Source organism: Homalodisca vitripennis, chromosome 2 (genome assembly GCF_021130785.1).
Source record: "Homalodisca vitripennis isolate AUS2020 chromosome 2, UT_GWSS_2.1, whole genome shotgun sequence".
NCBI lineage: Eukaryota > Metazoa > Arthropoda > Insecta > Hemiptera > Cicadellidae > Homalodisca > Homalodisca vitripennis.
Window position 1 is genome coordinate 57,365,735 of NC_060208.1, and position 27,274 is coordinate 57,393,008.

The following is a 27,274-nucleotide window of genomic DNA, read 5'->3' on the forward strand; positions in this document are numbered from 1 at the left end:
TGGGTGGTTTGTGCTGTTCAAATGAACTACAATGTCCCACAGGGATCTATTCTTGGACCCGTCATATTTCTTGTGTATGTCATCATGTTGAACACATCGATCCTGACGAGGAAAATGGTCCAATATGTTGGTTATACATACTCTCTGCATTGGAGCCTAAACAAAACACAGTTAGAATTCAATGAATTATTAACACTTAATTCGTGCATTAATGTATTCATACATTCAGTTTCTTTCAGAGTTAAACCTGAGGGTTAACCGTTCCAAATCACATGCAATTGACTTTTACCTCCGGAAACGAGAACCCGAGAACCTATTAGCCGTGATGGCGGATAATGTCCTCAGAGAGGGAACTGATTCCACCAAGTTCCTTAAGAATCGCCAAATTCAAGGGCTAACCTGGGATGATCATATTCAAACTATCTGGTCTAGGGTATCATCGTGCATTTATGTCTTGCCAAACCTTGCTAAATTCTGCTCCATGGATATACTAAGAAAGGCCTACTTTGACGTTGTGTATCCTCACCTGACATACTATACGGTGTGAGGCTGTGGGGCAGCTGTTATACATATGAATTCGAAAGGGTATTTAGAAGTCAAAAGAAAGCTGTTCGAAGGGTGCTTTTAAAATCCGAGGTTGGTGTAAAGCTGATCAATAGACTCTGAAGAAATAAAACAATTTAATTGCCCTAAACAATCCAAAGCTCGGCTAAAAAAACCTCTTGGTGTCGAGGGTGTTCAACTCAGTTAACGAGTTTATAACGAGTTTGAATGTATCGGGATTCAATTCAAAATTGACATGATCGATACTCTGGTTCTGAATAAAAAAACCACCGACACGAGCGAATTGCATTTGAGAGAATGAAAGAAATTGTGTCTGCGTGAGTAACTGGCTGGCAGTTATTTGTAAAATTGTTATACAATGCTTTCTGTACTATAAAACTGATAGTTGTATGCAATTATTAAAATAGTTACCAGAATAAAGGTTTATTATTATTATCAAAAGTAGACCAATCCGACAGAAATCTAAATACTTTTATTCTTATCTCGATTTTCGTAGCCTAGATGTTTTGTAATATGACAAATTTTATTATAGTTATACCTAGCTGCACATTCTGTTATTGTATTGTGCTTTTAGTAAATTTAATCGTTCTGTTATACACAGGTCCAAATTTGTTTATCATTCACCAAATGATTACTAAGCGTAATGCCAAATTCGTTGTAATATATCCTCATTAACTTCACATACCTCATATCTCACACAATTTTTCATTTTCGCCTATTGTAATACTATAAATATAGGTATTTTTAATTTTCAGGAATCACTTCTGTTGTTTGTACAAAAGATAATAGATAACAAAAAGTTCTGTTTATTATTAAAATCTTCTCCTTTATATTCAATTAGTACTCAAACAAAAATACTAATAATACATTTTAACCCTGCTTTGTTCCATGGAAATTTTGTTTGGTATAATGGAAATCGTACTTACTGGTAAATGATGATTATTTGAATAAGACCCCATATTTAGCTATACAATATCTTTCTTGAATTTCATTTGCAATTTACTACCAATACCTACCTTACTTTTACTGTACAAAGTTGTGGTTTTATTTTTATACATTGCATTTTATTATTTAAGCAATTACGTGTTGTTGCATTATAGCAATCTGATATCATATACATGTGCTATAGCAATTCTGCAACTTATATTGCAAATAATAATACATTATTGCTTCATTCTAGTGCTGTTTGAGTTAATATGTTTTTCATACAAAAAAATTTGAAGAGCTTCTGCGAAATTCACGAATTAGTATAAATTAGAATAATTCAAAATTTAATAATCATGTTTTATCATTTTAACATAGATTAACAAAATATATATATTATGTCATAATATAATATTAATCGGACCTTTTCATTACACTGCATGCCGTATTGAATGTTACATAACTCCAATCACATCCAACATTATTTAAACAGGAGCGATCACTTGTTAATGCACTTCAGGACTTCATGAAATCATCAATGCCTGTTTCTAATGAGCAAACAAAAACTCCTAAGAAATGGGTTCGATTTAGAGCACTATTCCCACATTCTCATGCAATCTTTGAAAACCCTAATTCAAATTTTATTTTACGTGGACATTGTCACAGTTCCTGGGATGAATGCCTATTCGCTTTTCGAAAATTTCTCCAGTCTACGTCCCATTGATCTTTAAAATAGCCAAAAATCCCATATTGGTCTCTAAAGTTGTGAAATATTATTGGAAAAAACCTGTTAAATGTAATCAACGGTTCTGAGTAAACATTGTTTTCTGACAGCACAACTATACGTGCAATTAATGTAATCACTATTTTTAATTTGATTGCATATATCGTCTGTAAAATCTATAAGGAATAACGATTAGTGTAAGTACTTTACCTTAGAAATATTCTTCAAATAATGTGGTAAGAATTTGACTCCGAAGACTCTTTTTGAAGCAGTCGGCAAGAATAATGCTAGACGAAAGTTCGCTAGACTTTGCTTTTGGCCTAATGTGCTAATTCCAGCTTTAAATGTTCTAATACATTAAAAATATTGTACAATTTATAAAGAAACAAATATGTAAATAATGCCATTGTTAATGGACATGTTTAACAAATATTAAGTATTAGATATAAAAGGCAAAGCTACTACATCTCTTTTATTATACATTTAATGTGTGTTATAACACATTTTTGGTAAAAATAGACTTTTCTGTTCTGTGATATATATTCTCTTAATCGGGAAACAAGGCAAAATCGACTATGAAGCAAAACAATACTAAGACCTAATGTACTCGTGATACACACGTTTTAACATATTTTCTTCATCGCAAGAAGGAAAACTTAACATTAGCTACGAAAATATAATTTACTCGAACCAGAAGTGCAAAATACAAGCACAAAGCCTACAGTATTGGTGTGAAACCACTGGTAAACTACTTGTAGTTTATAAATTTGCTATTGGTATCACTGAGCTACAAATCATATGCTGCATCATATGGTTGAATATTTATTGTACGGTATTAATTTCTTTGTTGATAGTTTTTTTTAGGTTAGGTGTTCAGTTTCAGTTTCAGCCACTTGACACTCGAGTCGACCCTAAGTATTTTACACAACTACATTGTAGACTATTATTGAATTTATTGTTCGTCGCTGTCAGTTCTATTCAGTACCTGCATGTAAATTTTATTTGTTCTGCGACTATTAGATGATCCATCAGCTGTCAGATGTAACTTTTTAATAACGTTTTCTTACCAAATCCGTAGTGATGTAATTTATTTTGCCTTCAATTAATAAGGTAGTAAATATTGCATTGGTATTACTAGACTAAACATGAGTCATGCATGTATAATTTTGCATGGCCTATGACCTGTTTTACCCAGTATATACACTAAATATTACTTCAAGTAATTAATTATATTGTGCTATTTTAGTATGTTATCTCTAATAATTTTATGGTAGGTTTTATATTATTTAGTAGTTGGCTAGTTGTATTATGAAAAAAGTCAAACAAAACATGTAAAATCTCCAGAATGTAAGTTATTATCTAGAGTTAATTCTTGATAATTATTCTGTAATCGAATAATGTAGTTAGGCGCACTGTGAACAAGTGTTTGTGATCCAAAAAGAAAATTTTGTACGGACTATTTGTATTCTATTTGAGAAACATTGTGACTTTTAAAAAATGGGGTAGGGTACGATAAACGGACCCGGTTTTTTATATCGAAGAATGTTATCATCGATACCTAATATTCACATCTCAAATCCTACACTATCAGTCGATATAAAAGTATCTATAGTCCTCAATAACAATCATATGTTTTAAATTAAAATATTAATTTAATATTTACAGTGATCAAACAAATTATTATAACCAAAATTAGGAAAACTGAAGACGACCATATTTGCTCCTCTTCACAGTTACAGTACTTTCTTTCCCACAAATTTCACATAGTATAATGGGTTTTTCGGTACGAGTCCAACATGTTGAAGTCAAAAAAAAAAACATGTCTTATCATCTTTCAAAGCAATGTCATTTAGTTTTCTAAAATTGACTGTCATTTTTAATAATAAAATGTTACTTATAAATAATTGAAATATTACATTACGAGTATTATTTGAAAGTGTTTACAGCTGTTGTTATAGATTATTAAAGTTAATGGTTCAAAATAATTAATCAGTATCGATTGATTATATCGATGGTTATTATTAAGTAATATTGTTTGCCAATTTCGATATAAAAAACCGGGTCCGCTAATTGTACCCTACCCAAAAAATGTAAGAATTTATAGGAAAAAATAACAATTACACATTTTAATTGTGGTAAATCTCTACTCCTATTATAACTGAATCAATAACAATTTTTTATTATTAAAATTTCAAGAAGTCTAGACCAGTTTGGCTCTGTATTTTTTTTATAAATAGGCTATTTGTTGATGACGGATGATTGTTCTTATAAATAGAAAAATCAGGGAAGTGGAATTAAATATTTCTTTAATTTTGGAAAATAATGATAATATTAAACCTACATAATCCAATTTTAACAGCTGTTGACACTTTCAGCTGAAGAGTTTGAATCATTTCTATGGAACTAATGTTTAAAATATGATAATCGAAACTAAACCCAAAATAAATAAACTATTTGAAATTTAAATGTTCTGTTTTTAATAGACCAAATCATTTTTTGATAGTACAATAAGCGGACACAGTTTTATATTGCTCAATATTATCATCAATATTTTTATATCAAATAATTTTAATCGTTGTCAACATATCTAAAACAGTAAATAAAAGTCAGGTTTGAAATTAAAAAGATTAATTTAATATAAGCTATACAATGACACACCATAATAATGAAATTGTAACAATAATAGAAACATATTGAAACCAAGAAAAACAAAGGTTATTGTCTTTCAATGCTATTTTGGTTAGTTTTCTAAAGTTAACTTAACATTTTTATCTAAATGAAGTCACTTATCAAATATAGGTCTTATTTACTATCTGAAAATGTGTTTACGTTGGCACAGATGTTTTAAGTTATTAAATCAGTATCGGAGGATTATATCAAGGGCTGTAGTATAAGCGGCCACAACCACAATCAAATCATCGATATTCATGGGTATTGAATCTTCAATATTTATGACTATCTTAAAATACTGAAAACAAAATGCCCAACAAAATTATGTAATAGGTATTTCAAATAGCGATATTGTTCTGCTGGTTTTAAATAGTAAACATTAATATATTAACGATTAGTAAAAAACTATCTGCTATCTATATTTATGAAATGTTAACACATTTGCTGCGGGCCACATTCCGGACATTACCGTGCCCCTTGCCAAAACTGCGGGCTACTGTCCGGACAGATGCGCGACCAACCCTGCAGCGCTTGGCTATATCGCCTGTTACATGCTTCGATCTGTTACGGCAGGTCTCTGAAACTTTTCAAACTTGTTCTATACGAAGTATACTTACTTTCTGTTAACTCAGTTCCACCTGGAAATGCGGATTATCTGTCCGGACAGTGTCAATGGAACATACGACTTTTGGCTTGTTTGTAGCTGCTATCAATAATGCTGGGGTTGGTTGTAATCTATCAAAGTGGTTTGCATATTAAAATAAAACTTGTCAGTTTTTATCAACAACTCAGACTGCCAAGAATTTTTTTGTTAGAGTTAATATTTTGCTTAGTGAATTCTTGAGAAGTTCTTTATAAAAATATGATAAAAAAATTAATATGCTGTCATTGTAAAATAGGTCAGCTTTTACTTTTCTTGAGTTTTTGTTGTAAATTTAAGTTTCTTGATAGAGTTTAATTGGTAAATTATCTTGCTCTTTTACATCTGAAATGTCCAATAGTGAAGAGACGAAAACTAGAATTAAAAGTGGAAATCAAATAGTGTTTTGCTGCAAGAAAAGACAGAACAAACACAATGTTGTAAAAAACGCACTTGAGAGGGCTTTTTTAGACATTCCAAATTTGGTATTATGAATATATTGAAAATCATGTACTATTTTAGTTGGAATCAACCAAACTATGACTTTTTAATGAATGAATGTAGTTTTGATGGTATCAGTACCTGCAGAAATACCATAGATTAGCTAAGGTAATCGTAAGTAGTACACTGCTCAAACTTAGTTTAAATAAAGTTAAGATATTTTATATAAACTGAAACAAATACATTTCTTTTACATCCAAAAGTAGAGCTTCACTAATAATACAATTTTAAAGACCTAAAACATAATTCAGTACGACATTATTGCTCCAAGTTAATTATAAGTAAAATCATGTGTTTGGAATTTGACTGATGGTAGTAAATACAATGACGATGTACATATGTTCTTTGTGTCACAAGGAGTCAGACACGTTAATCCTTGAAAATAGTAAAAAGTAAATCAATGGTACGTTGTTTTGTTTGTTAACATTGCATAAATATAGAGAGCAGATAGTTTTTTGTCGTTAAATATTAATTTTTAATATTTAAAACCATCAGAACTATATTGTTATTTGAAATACCTATTACCTAATTTGGTTGGACATTTTGTTTTCATTCGATGTGTTCTTCTCATGGAACGATGAATCTTAATTAGACCTCTCATTTAATAGTAGAATTCACTTGTAAAAACTGTCTCTGTAACATGTCTTGATGATATTGTTAATAAAGCATATTGTCTATTGTCTAAAATATTGTATTTGATAAGTTCAATGTTTCTAATCGATAATCATGATTCGATTGTGGTGGTGGCCACTTATTATACTGCAGCCATATCAAGGGATGTAATTATGCAATATCATTTATTAATAGTGATTTAAAAATCAGGGCCCGTTTATCATACTCGACCCTAATTGTTAGTGGATTAAGATCGAAAAACGGTTTTCACTTCAGAATAAAAAATATATATGTCACAACATACTACTCACATTAAAATATTAAACTAATCCAACATGGCCAATAATCCAAAACTAGTCACAATAAAAGGAATATTTATTTTGTGGACACACATTAAAATTAACATATTTTTCATCTATTCCATATTTTATGCTCTGCAACCTATGTATTTTTTTCGATTTGGATAATAAGGCAAACTCAATTGTGGTGTCAGAAATATAATTCATTCAAACCAGAAATGGCTGTATGATGAGTGCCACAACCACAATCGAATCAACTATGGATAAGAACGAATAAAATGCTGCCAGATATTTTTATCCTGTAAAGTAATTGTAAGTAGTAGGCTGCTCAAACACAAATAAAGTTGTATTATTTTCTATAATCTAAAATGTGTATATTTCTTTTACGTATAAAAATATAGCTTCATTATAATATAATCCTAAAAGTCTATAACGTAACGTAAACAATTTATTCAGTTGTTCTAACTTGACATTAGCATCATGCTGTTACTGAAATGATGTTACATTGTTGCAAGTAAACTGAGACTTAATTTACATGTTTGGGTCTATTGACAAAGTTTTCAAAATTTAATGAATCTACAAAATATAATATTTACACTAATAGATTAATAAAATTATAAACTGTTTATTTAAAGTTTTCAATATTTTTCATATACAATACAATAATTATTGGTACTACTCAGTCTGTGACAGGCTCTACATAAGTACGAGGGTCGTCCACAAAGTAACCTCCATTTTGAAATAAAAAATAAACCAGTTGAGATACAAAAAGTTTATTATATAAATGTTAAAACTACAGCTTTTCTCTACTTTTCTACATATTCACCATACAAATTCAAGCACTTATCATATCTTTTAACAGTTTTTGAAATTCCGTCTTTAAAAAAAATCTGCCGCCTGAGAACGTAGCCAACCTGTCACAGCGTTTTAAAGCTCTTCAATCACTCGCAAACCTCTGAGATGCAAGCCACCGCTTCATGTACGGGAAAAGATAGAAATCACTGGGAGCCAGGTCCGGGCTGTAGGGGGGGGGTGGGTCAAAAACGTCCCATTTGAACTTTTCCAAAAGTTCTGTTGTTCTTTGAGCTGTATGAAGACAGGGGGTTGTCATGGACAAACACAACACCAGATGTCAGAAGACCATGACGCTTGTTTTGAATCGCTCGTCGTAGCCATTTTAAGGTTTCACAGTAAAAGGTTTCAGGAAAATGATCCGAAATGAGATTGTGAAGCGACGGTTCTTGCGAATTTTCTCATCCACTTTGTTCACCAAGTCATCACTGACGAGAGATGGCCTACCACTCCGGTCTTCATTGTGAACGTTCGTTCTTCCATTTTAAAAAAAAAACGAACCCATTGACGGACTCATAGTGTTTGGGCCATACACCGCGCTCAATTCACGATGAATTTTAGCTGCTGTGTAACTTTTCGATCACAGAAATCTTATTACACCACGAACTTCACACTTGGCGGGATTTTCTTTCACGGCGCTCATGTTTTTGCGTTGTAACAAATGAACGCGCGATCGCACGATGCTCTCCCTTGCACAGCTAGCAGCGTACTGAACGGCTGCGCACACCGATGTGAGAATGGCGGCGCTACCCCCACTACTTATCGCGCCACGCCCAAACGGCGGTTACTTTATGGACGACCCTCGTATTATAAATATAAAAAGTTAAAGTCGACATTTATTAAGCTCACGTGATCTGAGCTTGAATTTAGGTACTATCTCGAGGTAACCTCTGTGCTCCAAATGTGATTACAGCAAATAAGAAGTTATGTTATTTTTATGCTTACTCTATGCTTTCAAGACTTTATATCAATATATCTCAAATTGTACTTAAATTAATGAAACATGTGATTTTATTGAAATATTATAATGTTTACATAGAACAGTTGATTACTATTTGACAGATTCTTTTAATAAATAAAATGTCTTTGCTACAATGTATTTCTTATGGGAATTTTCACAACTTTATCTCCAGCCCTGATGTCATAGAGAAAAGTTCTTCGTGAGCCTTTAGGCCGCAATATGAAAGTATATATCAAATTTCAAGGTTCAATCTTTCATTATTTTTGCTAGGCGTCGATAAGTAATTAAGGACACTTTCTCTATATAGATGTCTCGATAAACTGATTTGTTATAAAGAATAAAAATCAGTATCCAGTCTGTTATTTCTTCAGACGTGAACAACTCGAGTCTGCGCACAGGCATCATAGCCCATGCAGGCTCATTTCCCGAGGACAATGTTTTATACATGATGTTATTTTTATGATGTTTATTTTATGTTGTTTATTCTATGATGATTATTTCTTATTCTTTGTTCACATTTCAAACTTTGTTCGGTATTGTAAAAATTTAGAAATTAATTGTACAGATTGTATTGTAATATGTACATATATTTGGGAAATAAAAAAATCAATTCATTCATTCATTCAATTCAGTTTGTTTAAATTCACTTTCTGTCTAATATATTTCCAGTACTATTATAGAGTTTGCCCCAATCAAGAAAATGTATACCAACAAAAACTAACATCGATCATGAAGCTTCTTCTTTTGGCTCTTAATTTACTTTCGATCTAAGATTTTTCAAGTGACATAGTTATAGTTTACCGCTTTGTTCCGATAAAGAAAATATATAACTTGTATGTGACTTAAAAGTTACTGCGGTCAAAAGGAGTCAATTCCGACTGATTAAATTTACTTCCGGTCTAATTTATTTACTTGAAGTATAAAAGATATACATATATTTTTTATGCTCATTGGGTCAAAAAGCATCTACTACCAGCAATGGTAATCTACCTCTGGTAAAAGACATTTCAAGTTTCATAGTTAGAGTTTGCCTTTTGTCCCAATGACGAAAGTATATTGTACAACTAAAAAGTTACTATGGCCAATATGAGTTTCGCTGTTTAAATTCAATCCCGGTCCAATTTATTTACTGTTCCACAATTGAATCATGCTGTTGCATTGGCCAAGAAAATGATAACATATGTAAGTTTTGGAATCTAATGTAGATTAATTTCTAGTACTGAAGGGATTTTGATGTTTTCACCAACCAAGAAATATGTATAATAATGTATATGCTTCTGGTATAAGGGGAAGAGTGTGTTATCCATTTGATTTTCTTTAACTACAGTAAAAATACCATTCACAGTGTCATGTGAGCTAACCAGATTCAATTACCTTATGTGCACAATTCACAGCTTTGTACAATAAGGTAGTTTTATTACAGCGTTTAAATAGTATTTCCATTGTATAAGATGATTTATTATTGATTACAGGTGCAATATAAATTTAAAATTAGATAATAACTTCATCTTTGAAATCTGCATTACACTAAAATTTAAATATAAACAAATGTTTCTGACTCTTCGATGAACTTCAGCTGAAAGTGTTAACAGCTGTTGAGTATCAGTTCACTTTGTATCGTGTGTCATAGTGCAGTAGTATGTGCCAGATCCAATGTAAAACATTCCAAAATCAACAATATTTTACAAATAAAAATTAATTAAGTAAGCAATTAAAATTGGACCGAATTGTAAGTCCAAACCATTCTTGAATCCATCTGAAGACACAAACATTTTCATTAAAATTGGTCCAGCCATTTAGGAGGAATTCAGTGACAAACACGCACACAAGAAATATATAAGATTACTAAAACTTAGTTATTCACAGTATACACACAATATATCATTTCAAATTGAAAAAAATTGATTATTCTATATTAACTACTGTCTTCTAGATTTTGTTTTAAGCCACAACTTGTGATGTTTTATGATGGGTTTCAGATGGACACCAGCATTAACTGTTCTGTGGACAGGAACTTATTGCCATATGATACTGCCTGTCTGCTAATAAAGAATAGTTTACCATATCCTGTTGATTTGTTCTCTGTGTCCACTGAGTGTTATCAGGTTAGTTGATTCTTTTTTGTTGTATACTGTTAGTTGTGATGAACCAAGTGTGATGGTTTTTGAACATGCTGTTATTAGAGACACACTGACTGGGAATGGTATACGAGTTGCCATGTGTTCCCAGACACAACTACATAGTAATAATGGTTAGTAAACTCCAGATACAGTACTAGCATCATCGTCAATTAACACTTTGAGTGCTGGCCCTAAATAACATGCAACTCTGTAGAATGCTGGGCGTTTTTGGTGGTTTTCACAAATTTATTAAAAAAAAAAGTATTTAAGATATAAGAAAAATATTTACATGCCTTAATTCAGCTTACTTTCGTCTTTATTTTAACGTGGGATTGTTAGTGTTTTTTTTTCAAAATCTACACATAAAATCTTTTTTTGAAAAACATATATTTTTGAAAAAAAAAAAAAACTATTTTTTGAGACAGTTTTTTTTATCTAAAAAACTAAACTAAACATATATACAATTATTTACAATGACACATTTACATTTAATATAAACTGTCCTTTGTAAATACAAATCATGTTTTTTTTTATGTTTTGTAGTTTTTTTGACAAAAAAACTATGCCGACATGTTGATGCGTCGGCATCACTTTCGCTGTCTGTACTGTTTTCAGCATCTGTAACATAATAATATACCGTGGTAAAATATGAGTATGTTTTCATTTTATTCATATAAATAGAATATTAGTTGAATAAAGTTAATTTATTTTAATACAAATTATAGTTTGATTCACGAAAACAATAACATAACCAAACTTTTAGACTGATGTTTATATAGACTTATTCTTACCTGAAATATGTGTCTCATCTTCTTCCATGAAATCAGGATCGATGTCAGAATCGTCAAAAAATACTATCAACACCAATAAAACTATCTTCATCTAATACATCACTGATCGCAACCGTCGTTCAAGCTGCGATAAGCCATGATTGCGACATCGACTGCCCGCTGCAACGAACGTCACGTCAGCGGCACGTAAATAATGCGACCGAAGTCGCTTTGTCATTAAGCTCAATTCAATACATCTGACTGACGCTTTCTAGCGGTTAATTGTGTTACTAAACACCCAAATAACATTGTAGAGTAGACAAACCCCGTTTAAATACGGACAATGTTAATATTATACCAATTGAAATGACAACCACGTAAAACTACGGGGATTAGCATTCTTCGGAAGTTTCGCTGTTCCGTAAAATTACGGAATTAGCACTCTAAGTGTTAAGAAATCACTGAATATGGTTTTAACAGTAAAGACTCTGAATGCTGTGAGATTGAGAATACATATGTTCCCAGACACAACTACATAGTAATAATGGTTAGTAAACTCCAGATACAGTACTAGCATCATCGTCAATTAAGAAATCACTGAATATGGTTTAACAGTAAAGACTCTGAATGCTGTGAGATTGAGAATACATATGTTCCCAGACACAACTACATAGTAATAATGGTTAGTAAACTCCAGATACAGTACTAGCATCATCGTCAATTAAGAAATCACTGAATATGGTTTTAACAGTAAAGACTCTGAATGCTGTGAGATTGAGAATACATATGTTCCCAGACACAACTACATAGTAATAATGGTTAGTAAACTCCAGATACAGTACTAGCACATCATCGTCAATTTAAGAAATCACTGAATATGGTTTAACAGTAAAGACTCTGAATGCTGTGAGATTGAGAATACATATGTTCCCAGACACAACTACTAACATAGTAATAATGGTTAGTAAAACTCCAGATACAGTACTAGCATCATCGTCAATTAAGAAATCACTGAATATGGTTTTAACAGTAAAGACTCTGAATGCTGTGAGATTGAGAATACATATGTTCCCACCAGACACAACTACATAGTAATAATGGTTAGTAAACTCCAGATACAGTACTAGCATCATCGTCAATTAAGAAATCACTGAATATGGTTTAACAGTAAAGACTCTGAATGCTGTGAGATTGAGAATACATATGTTCCCAGACACAAACTACATAGTAAATAATGGTTAGTAAACTCCAGATACAGTACTAGCATCATCGTCAATTAAGAAATCACTGAATATGGTTTAAACAGTAAAGACTCTGAATGCTGTGAGATTGAGAATACATATGTTCCCAGACACAACTACATAGTAATAATGGTTAGTAAACTCCAGATACAGTACTAGCATCATCGTCCAATTAAGAAATCACTGAATATGGTTTAACAGTAAAGACTCTGAATGCTGTGAGATTGAGAATACATATGTTCCCAGACACAACTACATTAGTAATAATGGTTAGTAAACTCCAGATACAGTACTAGCATCATCGTCAATTAAGAAATCACTGAATATGGTTTAACAGTAAAGACTCTGAATGCTGTGAGATTGAGAATACATATGTTCCCAGACACAACTACATAGTAATAATGGTTAGTAAACTCCAGATACAGTACTAGCATCATCGTCAATTAAGAAATCACTGAATATGGTTTAACAGTAAAGACTCTGAATGCTGTGAGATTGAGAATACATATGTTCCCAGACACAACTACATAGTAATAATGGTTAGTAAACTCCAGATACAGTACTAGCATCATCGTCAATTAAGAAATCACTGAATATGGTTTAACAGTAAAGACTCTGAATGCTGTGAGATTGAGAATACATATGTTCCCAGACACAAACTACATAGTAATAATGGTTAGTAAACTCCAGATACAGTACTAGCATCATCGTCAATTAAGAAATCAACTGAATATGGTTTAACAGTAAAGACTCTGAATGCTGTGAGATTGAGAATACATATGTTCCCAGACACAACTACATAGTAATAATGGTTAGTAAAACTCCAGATACAGTACTAGCATCATCGTCAATTAAGAAATCACTGAATATGGTTTAACAGTAAAGACTCTGAATGCTGTGAGAGTGAGAATACATATGTTCCCAGACACAACTACATAGTAATAATGGTTAGTAAACTCCAGATACAGTACTAGCATCATCGTCAATTAAGAAATCACTGAATATGGTTTAACAGTAAAGGACTCTGAATGCTGTGAGATTGAGAAATACATATGTTCCCAGACACAACTACATAGTAATAATGGTTAGTAAACTCCAGATACAGTACTAGCATCATCGTCAATTAAGAAATCACTGAATATGGTTTAACAGTAAAGACTCTGAATGCTGTGAGATTGAGAATACATATGTTCCCAGACACAACTACATAGTAATAATGGTTAGTAAACTCCAGATACAGTACTAGCATCATCGTCAATTAAGAAATCACTGAATATGGTTTAACAGTAAAGACTCTGAATGCTGTGAGATTGAGAATACATATGTTCCCAGACACAACTACATAGTAATAATGGTTAGTAAACTCCAGATACAGTACTAGCATCATCGTCAATTAAGAAATCACTGAATATGGTTTAACAGTAAAGACTCTGAATGCTGTGAGATTGAGAATACATATGTTCCCAGACACAACTACATAGTAATAATGGTTAGTAAACTCCAGATACAGTACTAGCATCATCGTCAATTAAGAAATCACTGAATATGGTTTAACAGTAAAGACTCTGAATGCTGTGAGATTGAGAATACATATGTTCCCAGACACAACTACATAGTAATAATGGTTAGTAAACTCCAGATACAGTACTAGCATCATCGTCAATTAAGAAATCACTGAATATGGTTTAACAGTAAAGACTCTGAATGCTGTGAGATTGAGAATACATATGTTCCCAGACACAACTACATAGTAATAATGGTTAGTAAACTCCAGATACAGTACTAGCATCATCGTCAATTAAGAAATCACTGAATATGGTTTAACAGTAAAGACTCTGAATGCTGTGAGATTGAGAATACATATGTTCCCAGACACAACTACATAGTAATAATGGTTAGTAAACTCCAGATACAGTACTAGCATCATCGTCAATTAAGAAATCACTGAATATGGTTTAACAGTAAAGACTCTGAATGCTGTGAGATTGAGAATACATATGTTCCCAGACACAACTACATAGTAATAATGGTTAGTAAACTCCAGATACAGTACTAGCATCATCGTCAATTAAGAAATCACTGAATATGGTTTAACAGTAAAGACTCTGAATGCTGTGAGATTGAGAATACATATGTGATAGCAAACATCAAATGCACAATGAGACAGCTATTAATTTACACTACAGAAGCCTTGAACTACAACATTTTCCATTATGAATTCACAATGATAAACCATTTATCGCTTCATGGCTTCTGTGACAATGATAAGTAAGGAGTGAATTGAAAACTAAACCATCCCCAAGTACAACCTGTTCAAAACTATCCCAAATCTTCTCACAAATCATGTAAGTTACTGCAGTATAATTCTTGTAGACTTGTTAGCTCCTTGTAATCTTGAATACTTTCGATCCAGATGAAGTACTAGATCATTGGTATCAGAGTATTATAGATGTTATGGTGCTTTTAAGAAATAATTGTTTAACCTCACAAACCGTTGTTATTTTGTTAAAATCCATGGGGTATTATTGTAAAATTCTTAGTGTTTTATGTTTTGTAAATTAGTACATACATAAAATATTAGGGAATTTCTCTGTGTTAAATTGATGTCTTATTTAGTTGAAGCTACCAAAACTGAAATATCACTTTCGTTATCACGAAATAGTTATCAACTCACATATAACACTGTGATGTGCTCATCTTTTAAATGACATCCTTGTATGAAATGTTAGGCTTTTGCAAAATTACTCATTCTATTTTGAACTCCCTTCACTGTCCTTATTCCTTTGTTTTAATGAATGACCTCTGTTTTTTTCATAGTGTAATGGAACCTACTGGACCACAGTGCCTCTTCTGGCCGATCTATCAATGTTGGTGTCGGCAGCTCATAAACTCACCCTGACAGCTATAATACAAGGCAACAGGCAAAGAGTATGTCAGTAAGTATTGTACAGTGTCAAGTGCATTATAATTGATGATTGAAAAGAATAACAGGAGTGTTATAGACATTTTCTGTTCTAAGCTTTTGAAAACAATAAAATAAACTCTAGAATATCTTCTCTTTGTATTAGAACCTAAGTTTAAAAGTGAAGATAAGTTCACAAATAAAGGAATTATTTACAAAAAACATGCCTATGTCAAGTGTTGGAATTTACAAAAAACATGCCTATATCAAGTGTTGGAACTAAGAAGTTGTATATTAATTTCATATTCTGAGATCTGATACAATAACTATGGTGAAACACACGTAACTAAGCCATAATTTACAATACAGAGCACAATCTTTTTGGTACATAGAAGGCTAGCTATTACATTATAAAACCAGATTCGTTCTAAATGAGTTTTAATCAAATGAAAATAAAATAAAAATATAGTGAAACAAATGTTATAGACATACAGGTTGCAATACAAAGCCACAGTCATTTCATGTCACTATCAACAATGATGCCGTTGGTTAACAAGTTGACTGCAGCAGACGCCTTCCCACTCACAATAGGATGGGGAGTAATAGGTCTCACTCCATACAGAACCACAGTCAGTGTGTATTCAATTTTCACAGTTTTTCTAACAATTATGAGTTGATGTCATTAGAATGAATTTACCAGACATTATTTCAAACTGTCATCATAACCTAGTACAGTAACAATTATCATGTCTAGGATTGATTGTGTGTCACATGCACTGTATACAATACTATCAAGTGAAAAGCTAAACAAGATAGCACAGTTAACAGTTAACTCTTTACATAGAATGTGTCCATACATCATCCTGTGCCTCATTCACTATATACAGTACCGGCACTGCTAAGTAAAGCGTTAAACAACTATAACCCAAAACTCAAAACAGCAAAAATTGATTGTATTCCATTTTAAGCCTCTTAGGATCAACAAATCCTCAGGATCAATGAATGATAAGCAGGACTGGTGTTGCAAAAAAGACCTAATCTTAAAAGCATATTTTGTAGCGTTTCTAAAAAACAGAATGTATTCAGTCAAATATGATTTTTTTTATATTTTATTAAAGATTAAATACCATTTTAGGCATTTTGCTATTTAACATATATATATATATATATATATATATATATATATATATATATATATATATATATATATATATATTATGTTTATGTTGTACCACTGTATATAATTTATAACATCTCTATATTTTTGTACGTATGTATATGTATATACATTTTTGCTACATTGTACCTGAAAAAATTGACATATTGGAGACCTATTATTTTAAATTACAATTTTATTTCCTACACAACATAAAATAACAATCATAAGAATTGAGTGAACTCCCATCAAAATATAAATATAAATATATTATCGTTCATGATGTATGTCACTGCTATGATATGTAATGTTTAATTTTTTCCCTGTCATTAATGAAACACTTGACTTGAGATAACATTGTAAAAAAAACTAAATTAATGCATTACAAGGACAGTGTTTGTTAACAAAGAAACAGGGGCAAACTGAACGTCTTAACAGTGAGGGAGACTAGTGGAAAAAAACATCAGAAGACAAACAGCAGTTCCAATATCTTGGCATAGAGTAAACACAAGTTAAATGGTGTGAGCAATTGCTGCAAGTTATGATATTGAACATTATATATTCTACAAATACTAAATAGATAATGTGTATCGGTCAAATTAAACAAAATATCAAAAATAAAAACAGATAGTCTGAATGATCATCCACTTGGTGGTTTTTTTCATAGTTAGATGTAATCAATACATCACCTGGTGGTCTTAAAAGGAATGAATAAATTTGCTGCAAAATTATTCATTTCTAATTTTACTTCAGTGCACAGTTTTCATAAGTAATTAAATATATTTTGACAGGTAATTTGTAGGAAAAGGTTTTGAGTATTTTAAATAATTTTATTTAAGTACATTGTGTTTCCAGAAAATCCGCTCTGTTTACTCAACATGAAGTTGTGTCTTGGGACATCCTAAACTGTACGCTTACTACACAAGAGAAGGGTGACAATGTTTTCCTCCGTAAGTTAATTCTTCATATTTCAACTGTTATGAGAGTTCCATTTACTATTTAGGATTTTATGATTTGTCACAATTTGAACGACTGCTGAATTAAAGAAACAAGTGAAATAATTGCTCAATGCAGTGGGTATTTCACAATTCAGTAATGGATTTTAAATATTTTATTTTTTGGTTTGCCTGTTTGTTGGAATCTAAAATTTACATGATTTACTGTATCTTAGTATAAACTGACATACCAATAAATGACTAAACTTTTTGATTTGTCTTCTCACATACTTAATCAAATCCTTCCATCATTTATCTGAGATCTGTACACTTTTAGTATTATAATAATATTTTTTAGTTAAAAATTCATTTGAGTCCAATAAAAATGAAATATTCTTGACATCTAAAGTTATTTGCTGGATATTAATTAAATCAATTTATGATGTATTAATGTAACTTTTAATTTACAGCTTTGTACTTTTTCACTGGTTTTGTGGTTAGCCTGATGTTGCTACTCACAATTTGCAAGGCTGCTTATCACTCTCGATGGGCTCAAAACCTGTTAACCCGCGATCCAGCCATCATCGATTTGCAAAATGTGAGTTTTTGTAATAAATGCTGCCATGTTACTACATAATATATACAATATATTGTAACCCTAGATCTATCAAGCGCCCAGTTTATTTTATATTTATTGTTTATGGTCCAAAATAATTGTTTAACCACACTAAAATTATTCAAATCCAAAACTCCTTATGAACAAAAATCACAAAATGTATTAATATAAAAAAATTAAAAACATAAACTGTATTACACTTACATATACAACATACTGTACATTTAACAAATGAGTAATGAATATGTTGAACACCTTTAATGTAGAAAAACTATTTTTTTATTTTTCGTCTGATGTTTTTCTTTATTGGATCATGGACAAAATTCAAAAAGGTCATGCTAACAAAATGTATATTTATTATATTAACCCTCTAAGTGGCAAGCGACGTCTGAGACGTTCTGTTTACGCCGCCATGACGTGGCAAGCGACATCTTAGAAGTCACTTCACATTGCCGCTTATTGCTAGGCAACCGATAATTATTTTTATGCCTAGTTTGCACAGTTGCGTTCACCACTAAATTTAAAATACATTTCATATAGTATCATCAACATCACGATGAAATAATCAATGGTACTAACTGAAATAATGCTAAGTTTTCTCCCGCGGTCTGTGGCAAAACTAGCTGAGTAGGCCTATGTGACTGTTTCATTTCTCTTGGCCTGTACATATAGCTATATATTTTCTTTATTATTATAACATTGTCTATCTTTTTGGTTCGTAATAAATTTGGCATTGTTTTTACGATCTTGTGTTAGTTTGTTTATTCACTGTTTCCTGGTACCAAATTTCATTTTCAAGTTTGATCACAAACAAAAAAACTAAAAATGATAATTTACTGTAATAAACTGATCTGGTAGATCTGTAGAAAAACTCTTTCTCTTCAAAATCAAATATAGTATGCAAAGATTCTACAGCATTTAGGTTGTTTTTTACCAGTTTCAACAAAACAACTTTTTTTGATATTTTGTAAAAAAATTTATTTTTTATTTTTTCGTTTATTTTATTTATTGTTTTATAATTTTCAAACCTTTTCCTTTGGTATTTGTAGGTAATTATTGTTTCTACCTTTGGTATATAATGGATTTTCCGTAACTATGCTTTTATTATTTTTTACAAAGTGTCAAAGTTACAATTTTAGTTCGGTCAATCAACATTTTTTGAGTTTTCACATGATAAGTCCGATTCAGGTTTCAAGAAATCATTTTATTTTGTCATAATATGAAAATTCAACTCTTTCTGAAGAATTCAGTACAACATGACTAGGTTAGAGTAAAAAATATATTTTTGGTGAATTTCTAAAAAATACTCTGCAAAGTGGCCAAAAAGAGCTTGCCACTGTGGAAGTTTAGCATTGCCACTTCTAGGGTTAAGTTTAGGCCAAAACCACTAATAGTGATGATAGGGCAATAATCAGTAACATATTAATTGAACCTAAAAAAAAGTGGTAGTATGTTTTAACATAACTATTAAATGTTTTCCTTTTGATGTTTTAAACGTTCAAATGTAATATAATGTATTTTAATAATAAACATCATAAAGCAATTTTTATTTACCCCAATCATAGTTTTGTTAGTCCAAATAGGTTTAAAAGCACTATATGAGATACATATATAATAACATTTTCTTTCCGTATAAAAAAAATATAAATATAAATAGATTTTGTTGAATTAGTGTGCATGACCATTTTGTGTGGCCTTGACTACGTTGTAGCGATTGGTAATCTTGTTGCATGTCCTTTTCGTTTTTAGGGATGAATTTCTACCAAAGAAAATGCTGTAATTCAGATAAAACTGTAACTCCATTTAATTCAACGAACAATAAAATGATATTGTATTTTATTTTACTTATAATGAACAAAAATCATTTGTTAATGTTGAACCCTTATCGTGATTTTACAGTAAAGAAATACATTTATATATCCAAAGGAATTGAAAGACAATACTGATGTACACAGAGTATATAATACAATACAAGAATATAAAAACAACATAATTTTAATTTCACTACCAGTAAAAACAGTATTACAAAATAATTCAAATACAGTACGTCAAGTAATTACACTTTATTTCTCATTTGTCATAAGTAAAATTTAGGTTCTGCAATGTAGTTTTAACAGTACAATATTAATAGCAACAGAAGAACACAACCCATATTGATTTACAATACAACAATAATACAATACAAACTCCAAATTACATATATATGCATTTCAGTTTTGGTTTTCAGCAGTTACAATTTAGTTTACAGTGTGATTTTTAACAACACAACAGTAACATACAATACAAATAAAACACCACTAGTAAATACATTTAGTTAAGTTATACAATAAATGATTAATTGTACAAATAATTATTAGTACACTACCACCAAATCTCAAGAACATGAAAGGGAACGAACTGAAAAGACATTTTCGAGACTGGCTGATGGAACGACCTGTATATTCATTGAAGGAGTTCTTCGATCTTCTATAAATACCACATCAATATTTGTAAAGCAAGAAATATTAATCTAAGTTTTTGTTATTATCTACTATTGACGCAATTGTATTTCTTAAAGAAACAACAAATAAAGAATATTGTCTATTGTCTATAGTACCAAAATTTCAACTAAGCAATGGAATGGAATTCAAAACACGTAAGAATTAAACCAAACGATAATTTACAATATTACAAATGGCATTTAGCTTAAGTGAAATAACAATGATTGAAAAATTATAACAAAATTGTAAGAATGATTGTTTTATTAATAAAACAACCAAATGAAATGCACATCTATGGTTTTTTTTTTATTTGTTGGCAGATGAAATATGTAAAATATCCTGTTACCTTTTGAAAAACATTGACAGAATATTTAAAATTCCAACAAATTGATTAACTGAGATTGTGGTTAAATCCTGCTCGTTTACAAAATATTTGATTTTGCATATTTTGCTCACATCCATGCTCGCTGTTTCATCTATGGATGTCAGGATATCAGGGAAAACCTCACTGAGGATTAAGTAATGACAATAATGTGACAGAGGGCATTTAAAGCAGGGCAGTGATCAGGAAAAGTATACCCAGGCTGTATGTAATTTGATGAATTTGCATTATTCTGGGAATGGCCGGAATTATCATTGAAGTTGTCTTTCTCTTCATATTTTCTATTCTTTTTTTCTTGGAATTTCGAATAGGGAAATATTTGTCCCTTGAAGTGCAGAGATATAAAGTCCTTAGCGCAAGTGATGTCAGTACTGTACATCACTTTCCAGTCTACCTTCCTTTTGAGAGTGCCTCAAAATCCATTCATCGGCTCTTTGACGTGACCGGCTTCTGTGAAATTCCAAGTAATTTTTTTTTAAGAACAAGAGTGTTGAATAGCATACTGTCGAATCTGTTTTGATGCTTATTGGATAAGCTATCTGTGAAAAAAATGGATAGATTTTGTAGCTGAAATAGAACCATATGGCCCCAGACAGCATATTCTTGATGATTCAACTGATCTGGTGCATATGTAAAGCTTTCTGTTTTAACTCCATCGTCATCTTTAAAATAGATGACACAGGTTTCTAAAGACTGTTCCTTGAATGCATTGAAGTGTACAGATTGTATCTTCTCATTTGTACACACGTAATTTTCAGAAATATCTAACCTAAATACCAATTCTTTAGTCTGAATGTTGTTAATTCTTTTCTCAAGTTCTTTGGTTAGTGTTTTATGTAAAACACTTCTTGAAAAGAATTATAAGTTTTGGAAATTCTGATTGGATATTTGATACAGTATCAATTTTCTTTACTGTTTTCTGAACTTGATTTTTTTATTTCTTATTGCCCTGTCTTCATTGACACTATTCCACTGAAGTACTGAACTTTAAAATCTGTCTCATTGTAAAAAAAAAACTACTTCTTTATCTTGGCATCATGTACACCTGTTCATTAAGTATTCTTCATTTTTTACAGAACAAACTATGGATTTCAAAACTTTACTAGAAGTCTTTTCCTTGATTACCTTTTGTCTGTTTCAATACGTCAACAATCAAGCTTGTGTTTGATTGTTTGATACATGCACAAGTTTCACGGTTTGATTTTTTTGGTAATGTAACCCATAAATGTTTCATTATGGGTTCCTCTTTTGAAAGTATACAGTGAAAGGTAACTTGTGCTCCTTTTGAGCAGTGCTTGTTAATTGTGCAGTGCATTAAGGGTTCTAAAAGAATTCTTCTGTGCATTTTACTGGCCCCTTTTGTGACCACTTTTTTTTTTTTGGGACACATTCTACTAATGCTGTCATCTTCAAAGAGACTAAAAGTCAATCTAGCCAATGCTACAAATTGCAATTTGTAGCATTGGCTAGATTGACTTCTGCTCTTTCATTTAATATTTTATTTGAGTTGTCATGAAAACTTCATCTGACTCCAATTAAATTGCTGATTTTTGTTTTTTACTAAAGAAAGCTTGTAATATGTAAACTTGTAGGTGATTTTCAATATTTTATTGTGTATTTAATGATTCCAACATGAATTTGATTAAAATATATGTTCTAATGATTCTAGTAGTACTAGAAACATGGTTCTCTTTCTCATTCGCAGTTAAAGCTTGGAATGGAGTTGATGTGGAATTACAGATTATGTGCCTCCATATTATTTATTTATGTTCAAATATAGATATGCTTGCCTATAATTCATTCGACAATTATTATTTTGTTTCAGTTACTCATCTGTAGAGCCCTAATTAATTATACAAACAACCCTAATTAATTAAACAAATGTAGTGATATTCTAAGAAATAATTAACTTACTGTCTTACTGTGTCTTATTTTTACTAAAAAAATACAGGATTTTACATCTAACATTTGCCTTACTTTTATGTTGTAAACTAAAGAAAAAGATAAACTATTTTGATGATCTTGTCTTTATTTTATTAATTAATTAGTAATTAATGCCTTTCAAATAATCTTGTGTGTGTTTCTTGTGCAAATTAGTAGTTTTTGCAAAAGTAGTTCTATAAAATATGTTTCTATGAAATTGTCTAATTTTTACCTTATAGATCTTTTTTTTTTAATAAACTATAAATCTTGTTTTATGTGGTAGGTATAATTTTTATACTATGTTCTTGGTTATAAAACGTTAGCCTACCTACTGTTCTCAAAGAAAACAATGCTATTATAATTTTTTTTTTATGAAATACCATATAAGTGTTAAATATTTGGCCTAATGTCGGACAATCCAAAATTGTAAGATAAAACAAGCATACAATTCTTACACTTAAGTTTTAGGTTTTTTTAGTTATAGCTTCATTACTTTCAAAGTGACATATTAGACTGGGTATATTTAAGTTTTACTGATCTGAATAGAAATATTGTTATAAAACTGCTTTTGTTTGTTTGTTCAAGTAGATAGATTATGTTATTTTATTCAGCATTTTTTTTTTTTTTTTTTTTTATTATTCAGTTCAAAATAAAAATTCTAATATCAGCTCACTATAATTGTCTTCACTTTCTATTTCTCAAATATTTGTCTTGACTGTAACAATTATTCTTGTATCATTGCATCATTGTCTTGTCAAACAATTTTTCTGTATCTAATTTTTTTACAATACCTACACTAAGGTAAAATTAGTAGTAAATTTTATGAAGTTTATGCAATAGATATTATGTACATGATTTTACATTTTCACTTCAACAAACTGGCAAATGATGATTTGACTAATGTTGAAGGTTTTCGTATGTAAATAAACTGATATGAAGAAATATCACAGGATCTGATAGAATGTAACAAAAGAGTTAATCCACAGATGGACAGACTGCCATTAACCTTATGACACCAAAATCAATACAATTCTACATTGGACCAAGACATAGAACAATATGATATTTCAAAGGTATCGGAATACTTTCTTCTTTTCTGTTATTACATATTTTTTAACATGTGCTGATTGGGTTGATATAGAAAATTATTTGAATTAATTATTAGTGTAATCATCGTAACTCTCTGTTTTGTGTTGTACACAGGAAATAATATATTAATTTGTCCTTCCTGTAAATATTCTGTTTGTGGAAAGTGTATGTAGAAAATTAGTTCAGGAACAAATTGTGAAATAAGTTTTGTTATTTTGGCAGGATCTGGGGAATCCCAGCTCATCATCTGATTCATTACCTCTGGTTCAATCAGAACTGATACCTCTGCGAAGACTAAATACTCCCAGAATATTATCTCTGGATACCTTTAGAGGGTAAGCAACTGGATATCTGTAGGACGTTGGTCTGTTCACTCTCAGGCCAAAGTACGGCCAAAACATTTAACTGTATTTAATGCCACAAAAGAAGTCCATTTGTAGCTGGTCAAAAATAGAGAATTTATACAATATGCCAACACCTCTTGTTGGCTGACTTCAGGTGACCACTAATTTTTCATTTTAAATTACATTAATATATCACAATATCACAGTATAACAAACTATTACTATTATGTGGTTCTTATCCTATCAATATTATAAATGAGAAAGTTTGTAAAGATGTTTGGTACTCAATCACACAAAACCTAGTGAACAGATTAGGACAAAATTTAGTTTCTACTTTACTTAGACTTTGACTTTAAAAGCTGATGGTAAATGGTCCAATGTATTCAAACAATATCTTCTATTAATTTAGTACGGCTTCCTCTGGCACTTAGGGTGGCAAGAGTGGACCACGCACGGTCGTTGCCACATCGCCCTCGATTGTCTGACGAATCGCACATTCCGAGCAGGCGCCAGCCGCAGCAAATGAAAAAAATCTGTTTAACATGTTTGCTGCTAAATATCCTTGTATAGAGTTCCCTATATGCTGAAATTTTTAAAATATATTTGAACTTATTTTTGGATGAAATATGATAGAAATATATGAAAATTACTCATAAATCACAAAAGTTATCACTCCCTACCATTTTGGGAATGCGGTAACTGTGATTACCGCTAGCTCCTGAGGTCAGTCTTCCTTACCAGCTGGTAAATCTAGTTAACGCTCGCACTAGAGAACGCCCTTTTATAGCAGTGGGAATATTCCAAATGAATACATTGTAGCTAAGTCAATTGTATTTTATTCATTTTAGACACATATAAACAATATTTATACGTAAATGTGAAAACCAAAATGAATGTAAAAGTTTATAAAAATGTGAAAAGTTTATATAAATCTCCGCTAACTCACTCAAATTCAGTTATTATTTACAAATATGTGGTGAGTAATTATAACAAAATATATTTAAATATTTACTTGAAATGGTACAAAAAATATGGTATTACATAAGTTTATAAAAATGTATTCCAATCCAGACATGAGCGCTCCATTGGCGTAGGTTGGTCTTGTAATCAGGATCCTCAACTTCCGAGTCCGTTTGGTACTCCACATCGTCCATGTTGTCATCCTCGTCGTTTGAACTCAATACTGGGCTCTGTTGTACGTTTTGAACTTGGTTATTGTACACCACTTGGTCCTGGTGTTGCACAACCACTTACTACTATAAAAACTTTAAAAATCATTAAAAAGTCTAATGTGAAAAAGAAGTGTATAAGAATACAGGACAAGTACCTACCGAGGAGCAAGATATACATCGTTGTGATAGATCGAGTGCTGGCCGCACACTAACCTCATTTCAGAACAAAGGCTCTGTGGTAACCACAGTTACTGCCCGCTCCTAGCGCAGCGTAGTAGCGGTAACCAGAGTTACCGCCCGCAGCGAACGTGTTAATTAAGTTAAAGTGGTGTTAAATACTATAGTTTTTAAAACAAAAATGATCTCTACAAACTCAATAACATGACCAATGCCTATTTTTTTAACCAAGCCCGGCTGAGAATAAAAGTTAACTTGGTGTATTGGGACGTTATCCTTTTATCCATATAATTCTAAAATTACAATTACAATCTCTAAGTTAGTACTGTTGTACATATCTTGTATAAAACTTTGGTTTTAATAGGATACAAGTTTTCCTGGTTATGAATGTTCAAAATTGTAGTTTGGTTGAAAAGTGCCAAAACAGGTACTATTTTTCATTCTGAACAAAATAAAACTTAAATATAATGTTTGTAAACCATTTGATTTATTTCGAGATGCAGAAATAAACAAGCTACATTTTAATGTAACTCCTGTGATTTTTGCTCAACTAATTACTTTTTTATGCGAGAGTAGTATCCAACGAACACTTGTGCTTGTTCTTATAACATCAGTTCAGATCTGATACTATAAATTAATATAATAATGTATATTATATAATAATGTAATATTATAAATTATTGTTGGAAAGTTGATTAATTATAACAACACATTTGCATATAACTCAATTATAATTTGTTATTTAGATGTCTCATTGTATTTTTCATAATGTTATTTCTTTGTCAGGTTGACCATTGCCCTGATGATATTTGTCAACTATGGCGGAGGCAAATATTGGTTTTTCGAACACTCAGCTTGGAATGGTGTAACTATCGCTGATTTTGTGTTTCCTTGGTGAGTCTTGCCTTACCTGTTTCTTTCATTAATGAGGCTTTGGATGCAATTTTTGTTTTATTTTAGTTCTTTTTTAAATTTTTTAGTGTTAACAACAAAAACTTCAAACATCAGTTGTTTTTTAAGAGTAGATTGTCAGCATCCAATGTTTGGTATTTTTTGTAAAATAAATTAAATTATTTTGGTATGAAAAACATACATATTAATAGTATTTTTAAATGACGGTAAAACAATATCATCAGTGATTATTTTATGTAACTCTAAAGACATACTAAACTGATATAAGCTCTCAAATATCCTTGAATTTAATAGCATGGAAAAGCTAT

General features: G+C 31.0%; 1 protein-coding gene across 1 annotated transcript in view; it reads left to right on the forward strand.

Annotated features, from left to right (window-relative positions):
• Window positions 1-3,070: 3,070 nt before the first annotated feature.
• Window positions 3,071-27,274, forward strand: part of LOC124354012 (heparan-alpha-glucosaminide N-acetyltransferase-like) — a 35,443-nt gene continuing 11,239 nt past the window's right edge. The window contains 7 exon segments of the mRNA XM_046804130.1: window positions 3,071-3,322; window positions 10,727-10,852; window positions 15,696-15,814; window positions 17,792-17,886; window positions 18,342-18,469; window positions 24,584-24,696; window positions 26,841-26,948. Coding sequence (XP_046660086.1) covers window positions 10,727-10,852; window positions 15,696-15,814; window positions 17,792-17,886; window positions 18,342-18,469; window positions 24,584-24,696; window positions 26,841-26,948 — 689 coding nt within the window. The 5' untranslated portion in view covers window positions 3,071-3,322.